Raw genomic sequence first — 7,178 nt, forward strand, 5'->3', positions numbered from 1 at the left:
GTACATCAGAAATGGATCTCAAATTTAAAGTCTTTAAACTGCAAGGGCCCAAGCACTTTTGTTATGTTATTTTGTGTTACGTTTGTACATTAAGCATGCCTGCCAAAAATAATTCCCTATATTCATAGCTTAATTCCTATGTTCATTTCTAATTCTTATATCCATATATCTGTGGGTATTATTTATTTATCATGCTGCATATACACCCTTTTTTCTGTTTCTGCAACAGATATGTTAACTAGTGTATATGATCTGGGCTATATTAGTTTGCTGTTATGTAGTCTGACTGGTTCGGTAAGCAATGCATTGAACCACTATCCTGCATTTATAGAGTAATAGTAGGTGTATGTTCTGTATGATGAGAGTGGAAGTATAAGAGTAATGTTTCAGTAAATTGATTTTTCTTTTTTTCGTAAACAGAAGTTGTAAGAACACGACTACGAGAAGAAGGAACAAAATACAGATCTTTTTTTCAGACACTGTCTTTGATTGTTCAAGAAGAAGGTTATGGGTCTCTTTACCGTGGCCTAACAACTCATCTGGTGAGACAAATTCCAAACACAGCCATTATGATGGCCACCTATGAATTGGTGGTGTATCTACTTAATGGATAGCAGCGTGGGCTGTCATGCGACAGAGCAGGAAGACCAAAAGATCACAGTGGACCATGGAATCTTGAAGCCAGCATGATGGACAGAAGGCAGTAGTCTGGAAGCATATAACTACTATGGCTGAGTGGAAGTTTGGCTGTAGGAAGTAAAGTACCACACGACATTAGTCTTTCAGTGAACAGGCCCTGGGCCACCTCTAAGAGAATGCTTCGAAAAGCATTCGTTTCTTAAAATTGCCATTTTCTCTACCATTGTTCACAACTATGGGGTTTTTTTTAATTGATTTATGACATTCAGAGTATGGTATTAATTGTGTTCTTTCAGTCTTCTAAACAGTCATCTCTAAGTAATTATCCAAAGACAGTGGTGACAATTGCAAATGTCTAACTTGACATCTTTTGTAATACTGTAAAATAATGATAGATAGATCCTTAAGATGATTTTCCTGAGAGGGCCCTGCCTGGTACAGTGTTCTAAAATCATTTGGCATCAGTAGTCACTGTATTTGACAACCAGTGAAATGGTATCTAAATACCTTATCAGCATTAGAATGTTTTGGTTACAACTAATATATTTATTACAATGTGGACTTTTATCATATCAGATGTGCATGGTTAATGTGGGGGCTATAAAATAAGCTAGTGGATGCCAACTCAGTGACTTTATGACAAGTGCTGCGTCACATCTTCTCCAATTACATATGCATGAATAGAGCCAGATGTGATTATCACATTCTCATACCCACGTGTTATTTACACAAGGAGAGAAGTTAGTGACTTTTGAGTCTGTTCTTCTTACTTTTACAGTAAGAATTTTAACCTCTAAATTATTTCCACATCTGTATAGATTATTCTTCGTTGATAGAGAAAATGGTAATTTTTTACTTTTGCCCTTGAAGTGATGCTAATGTTTAGGACAAGATAAATATTACAAAAAGAGGTCTTCAGCTATGTGACAGCAACCGTAGTCGACCAGGAGTTTGTCCGTCAGTGTGCTGCACTGGACAGATGTTATCTGTCCTAGTTTCCCGGAATGTTCTATCATAAAGTCAGGCGAATTTCAGTTCAATGTGTTAATAAGATATAGTTTTTAAATTTTGCTATTGAGTCAGTGACACCTTTTAACAATTTAAATGTATTAAATAAGGCCATTATAAAGGTGTTTGCTGTAGTACTATAGATTTTCCAATGGATGTTGCTATACTGGTATATAAATAAAACTTCTAAATTAAACTCCACTGTGGTACTCATCGGTGTACCCTAACCTTACATTTTGTGCAATGGCTTTCTCTTCAGAATGACTATGTGAATGCACTTTGTGGCCTTTTAAGGGGGTAAGAATTCGTGTTAATTTTTTAAAATATCATTAGGTATTAGGCAGAAGCAGTGTTCATAATATTTTTTTTTGGATTTTTAGACATGTTTTGGAGATATTTTGGAGATCTTCCAGTGTTCTAAGTGTGCCGTGTACTGTGTAATGCCACACTATGGGAAAAGCCGCGTGCCATTGAAAGCTTTCGCTGCTGCCACCAATGAAGTTTAACGCCCTCCTAAATTTCTCACCTTGACTTCCTTGTAACCAATAACTGGATGTTCTTGAGGTGCTCATTTGGAATTAAAAATATTCCAGTCTATTTGGAGACCAAAGGCAAGTTCAGATAGTTACCTTTGGAATTCTTGCAGCTTTGACATTTGTTACATGGACCATACCAAAAATAAATCCTCACCTGGGGTTTAACTTAAATCTGTAGAGAAGGTCTCAGGCTATAGTGTTTGCCTCTTCAGGTGCCATTGATACTGCCTGATACAGTGCCATTTGCTCTGTGAAGATCCAGAACTCTTAGTTGTGTTGAATGTAGGACATGTTCTCCTGTGTTTAAGATGATGAAGAATGACAAGAAAACCAGCAGCTAAGGAACAGCCTGTGTAGTTGTAGCAGATCCATAATAAGTGTCCTTCGAGGATGAACATGTGCTCTGTGTTTCGTAAGAAAAACTTTCCATTAGCCTCTAGTGAGCTGTACTCAGTGTTTAAAGAGTTGTGGTGTGTGTTCTGCAAGAAAGTCTTAGTATTTACTTTGAAAGCAGTCATTGGAAAGGAGCAATGAGGTCTGTTTTGTTTTTCCCCTGAGTACTGTCTGCCATAGTTTACTTTATGACAGAGATAATTAAAAAACATATATGTGTATTATATATAGTTTGTCTCTTTAAAGATTTTCTTAAGTCCATTGTAATGTTAAAAAGCTGTGCATACTCAGAGCATTGGGTTTTTAAAAATTGTCTTCAATCAGATAATCTTGTTAAAAATGTCTTAGAGAGCTAGAGTAGACCTTGTTGTATACTTTTGTTGTGGTCCTCTCAGAAAATTGAACTTATTCAGACTAGAGCTAGGCTAGAGCAGCAGCCACTGGAAGCAAACCCTCACCCATCAGGGACTCTGCTGCTGTGGCTCAAAGGCTTGAAATTTGGGTATTCCAGTTGGTGAACCGCGGAGCTCTAGTGGGATACCATATAGTGCTTTAAATTTCCAGGGAATGCTCTACTACCAAACTATGCTTTTTGTTTTATGATAGGGTCTCTTATTATCCAAGATAACCTTGAACTCCGAATTCTTCTGCCTCTGCCTACTAAGTGCTGGTATTACAGACCCTGCCCACCATGCCCACCAGATCTGTCCCAGTTCTTATATGACTGTAGAACCAGCCTGACTCACTAGAGGGAGCTCAACTGGCTTAGAATTCTGAAACTATGACAACATCCTTAGGTCATTGAGCCCAGCCATGTCTCCTAACCCTGGATGTCTGCTGTGTGTTAGCCTTGTGAGGATGAGTGCAGTTTGGGTGTTCAAAAGAAAAAAAATGTATTTAAAGCGGCTTTTTAAAATCACCATGAAATAGCGATTTCAATTTGAAGAAGTTAAGTGGCAGGAATTAATCTCCCCTTTCTCTAAGGACCTGCTTTGAATCTCTGTTTACATGCTCTTCTGGAAACTGCTCGTGTTATAGGGACCCCTGTAGGGCTGAGACAGCTCATTTGTCCTCACTGATCATGACTTAACATTCCTAAGAAGATGGGTGTCTGCTAACAGGACCGCATTTTACCCTATGAAATCAAGTGCTTTCTGCCCCTCACATACCTTTTCTAACATTGTTTCTCCTTAACTCTACCTTGGTTTTTATGCTGCCCATTTTAGAAACTAAAAAGTCTAGTTCTGTTCAGTTATGTTAAACTTTTTTGACTGTACCCCAGTGGATGTGAATTAAATTATACCAATCACTCATAGTTCAGCCAGCTTTAAAAGAGCTGATGAGTTTTGCCCATTTATATGAGTGTTGCTATTGTTGCATTTTTGTACATGGCTGCAAATTATGTGCATTTATTCTGTATTTATGTTAACTAGCTGACTTGTACTTGAATTAAAATTCAGAAAATTAAAATGCTTTTGAAAATGTGGTTTTTAAAATATATATATTAATATTTTGTTATGGTGAAGATTTAATTGTATTGTATGTGGAACAGACTGCATTACCTTCTGAGTTAGGCATTAGGCTCCTTTGTTCATACAGCAAACAAACTTTCTACCTATTAGACCTGATAGTTGTCTGGGTATCAAAAAGTCTGGTAGTATAACTCTTTCATAGCTTGGTTTAAAAAAAAAAAAAACTATTCTTTGTGGTCTTTGTTGCTCTTTGAGTCCAGTGCTTTTCATAAAACAAAACAAATCTGATTTATAGAACATTGCACAATTAATTAGAGTATTAAATTGATGCATTCTGTCTAGGTTGTAACTTTTTTTTTTTTTTTTTTTTTTTTTTTTTTTTGGTTTTTCAAGACAGGGTTTCTCTGTAGCTTTGGAGCCTGTCCTGGAACTAGCTCTGTAGACCAGGCTGGTCTCGAACTCACAGAGATCCGCCTGCCTCTGCCTCCCGAGTGCTGGGATTAAAGGCGTGCACCACCATCGCCCGGCCTAGGTTGTAACATTTTTACATTAACTTTTTTTTGTTCTAATTGTAGATATCAGGAAAGTCAATATTTTTGGAAACCAAAGGGCTTGTAGGATAACCAGGTGAATCCATACATATTAGGTGATGTGGATAAAATAGATGCTAGTAGGCAGGCAAGATGGCTAAGCAGGTGGGTTAGATATGACCTGGATAGGTCCTTCAGCTTCACATGGTGGGGGGAAGCAAAAACCTGCAAGTTGTCCTCGCCTTGCCCATGCACACTGTGGCACTCTTGCTCCCACATACACACTAGGTGATGGTTGCTGCTTTTTAACTGAATTATGCTCCTGGTGCCTACCCACTTTACGTTTGTAATTTTCGCTGAGTCCCCATCAACAACAAGCATGACATGTTTTTACAGACATGAAAGCCAGGTCAAACTGGTGCTGTTCTGTGGCTTGTGCCTGTTGTAAAGTTGAACGGTTTGTGCTGGTAGTGGCGGTCTTCACACAAGATACACCAACAGAAGAACAGTCGAGACCGATAGGACTTAGTTCATGACCCAGTCGGGTTCTTCACACAAGATACACTGACAGGACTTAGTTCAGGGCTCATGTTAAGGGGTCGGGGTGTGGCAGGGAAAAGAATTTGGATTTATGCTTTCTCAGCCTTAGTGTCCCATTTGCACAACTTGTGAAACTCAAGGCATTTTCATTATGCAGATCTTTCCTGTCCTTTGTTAATTTTTTTTTCCAAAGTATCTCTTTAGGCTGTTGTGAATGGAATTTTTTTCTTTATTGCCCCCTCGAGTATGTTTTACTGGTATGTAAGAAGGCTGCTGGGTTTTATGTTCATTTTGTATCGCGCCATTTTGCTGAGAGTGTTCATCAGTTCTTAAAAGTTTTCTGGTGGTGTCTTATCCTCTTGTAGAATCAACCGTCCACCCGTGGAGGTGCTCGCTACTGGACCTCTTCCCTTCCTGCTGGTTTTCTTTTCGTTTGTTCTGTTGGTCTTGTGGCTTTAGTTTAAGACTACTACAATTGAATAGGAGAACAGAAAATGGACACCTTTGAATTATATTAACAAAATACAAGTTTGTCGTGTAGCCTTCATGATGGAGAGATGATACTCCTTCCATCCTGAGTGTCTTTAGGACTGTGAACATGAAGAGGATAGCATGTATTGATATATGTCTATTGAGCCATCTCTGCATGTCTGGACCCAGCTTGCTAATCGTGAATCATCTTTTTCTTGAATTCATTTGCAGATGGTTTGTTGAGAGTGTTTGTTCTATGTTCATCAGGGAGATTGATCTGAAATTTTCTTTTGTTACATTTTTGTGTGGTTTTGGTATCAGGTTAGTAGCATCAGAGAAGAGTGTGGTAATGGTCCTGCCTTTCCTGTCTTATGGAGTATTTGGAGCAGTGCTGGTTTCAGTCCTTGGAAGGTCTGATAAAATTCACCAGTGGATCCATCTGGACCTTAAATTGCTACTACATAATTGCTCATCTTCATGTTATTTTTGTAAGTCATATGTATCTATAAATCCATCATTCCTGGGGCTGGAGAGATGACTCAGTGGTGAAGAGCACTGCTTGCGCTTCCTGAGGTCCTGAGTTCAATTCCCAGCAACCACATGGTGACTCACAACCATCTGTAGTAAGATCTGGCACCCTCTCCTGACCTGTAGGCGCACATGCAGACAGAACACTGTATACATGGTAAGTCTTTTTAAAAAAATTTATTCGTTTCTAACAGCATTTCCAAATCAGTGAAATGTAAGTTTTTAAGTTAAGACTTAATGATGTTACAAATTTCATCAGTATCTCTTGTAATGTCTCTCTTTTCATCTGTTTTGTAATTCTTTTCTTGGTCCGGCTAAGGGTTTAATAACTCCATTTAGCTGTTCAAATAACCAACTTTTTGTTTCATTCTTTCTGCTATTGTTTCTATTTCATTAATTTCTTTCCTGATGTCATTTTTTCCATGTACTGATTTGAAGTTTGGCTTATTTTTGTTTTTCCAAGGCCCCAAGCTGTATCATTAAGTAATTCATTTGCAGTGTCTATAATTTCTTTGGGAACCAGTAGCTGTAAACTGTCCTCTTAGGATGTTATTTTCCATGAGTTTGGGGATGTTGTGTTTTCATATTCATTTTTTTCTAGGAATTTTTTAAAACATTTCTTGACTTCAGTTATTCATTCATCATCCAGTGTGGTGGTGTTTAGTTGCCCTAAGTTGGTGCATATCCAATAGTTTCTCTTTTTAAAAAATTACATTTTTTTGAGTGCACAACAACCAAGGAGGAAGGAAGAGAGCGGATAAGTAAAAACAACTGGACAATAGCCCCATTCCTGTCTGCAGTCATTTGTTTGCTCTTGCAATAGTTAAGAGTTTTCCAGAGTGACACCTGTGTGGACTTCTTCAATTCAGATGATTAATACTGATTTGCAGGCCAAGGTGTAGAGCCTTGTCCAATGGGTCCCACACTCCCCTTGTAGCCAAATATGAATTGTCTTGTGCCATAGAACTCAATCTAGGTGATGTGAATTGAGATGTGACCTCTGGTGGACATCAAGATATCTCTGTAAATAGGCTCTTAAGAAGGGGGTGGTGGTGCACACC

At 38.3% G+C, this 7,178-nt stretch overlaps 1 protein-coding gene across 1 annotated transcript in view; it reads left to right on the plus strand.

Annotated features, from left to right (window-relative positions):
• Slc25a36 (solute carrier family 25 member 36) overlaps window positions 1-4,076 on the plus strand; it is a 32,307-nt gene extending 28,231 nt beyond the window's left edge. Inside the window, exon 7 of the mRNA XM_050157297.1 lies at window positions 421-4,076. Within this exon, the coding sequence (XP_050013254.1) occupies window positions 421-614 (194 nt within the window). The 3' untranslated portion in view covers window positions 615-4,076. The remainder of the gene's footprint in view (window positions 1-420) is intronic.
• The last annotated feature ends 3,102 nt before the right edge of the window (window positions 4,077-7,178 follow it).

The sequence above is a fragment of the Alexandromys fortis genome, unplaced genomic scaffold (assembly GCF_014885135.2).
Source record: "Alexandromys fortis isolate MF-2015 unplaced genomic scaffold, M_Fortis_MF-2015_v1.1 scaffold_85, whole genome shotgun sequence".
Taxonomy (NCBI): Eukaryota; Metazoa; Chordata; class Mammalia; order Rodentia; family Cricetidae; genus Alexandromys; species Alexandromys fortis.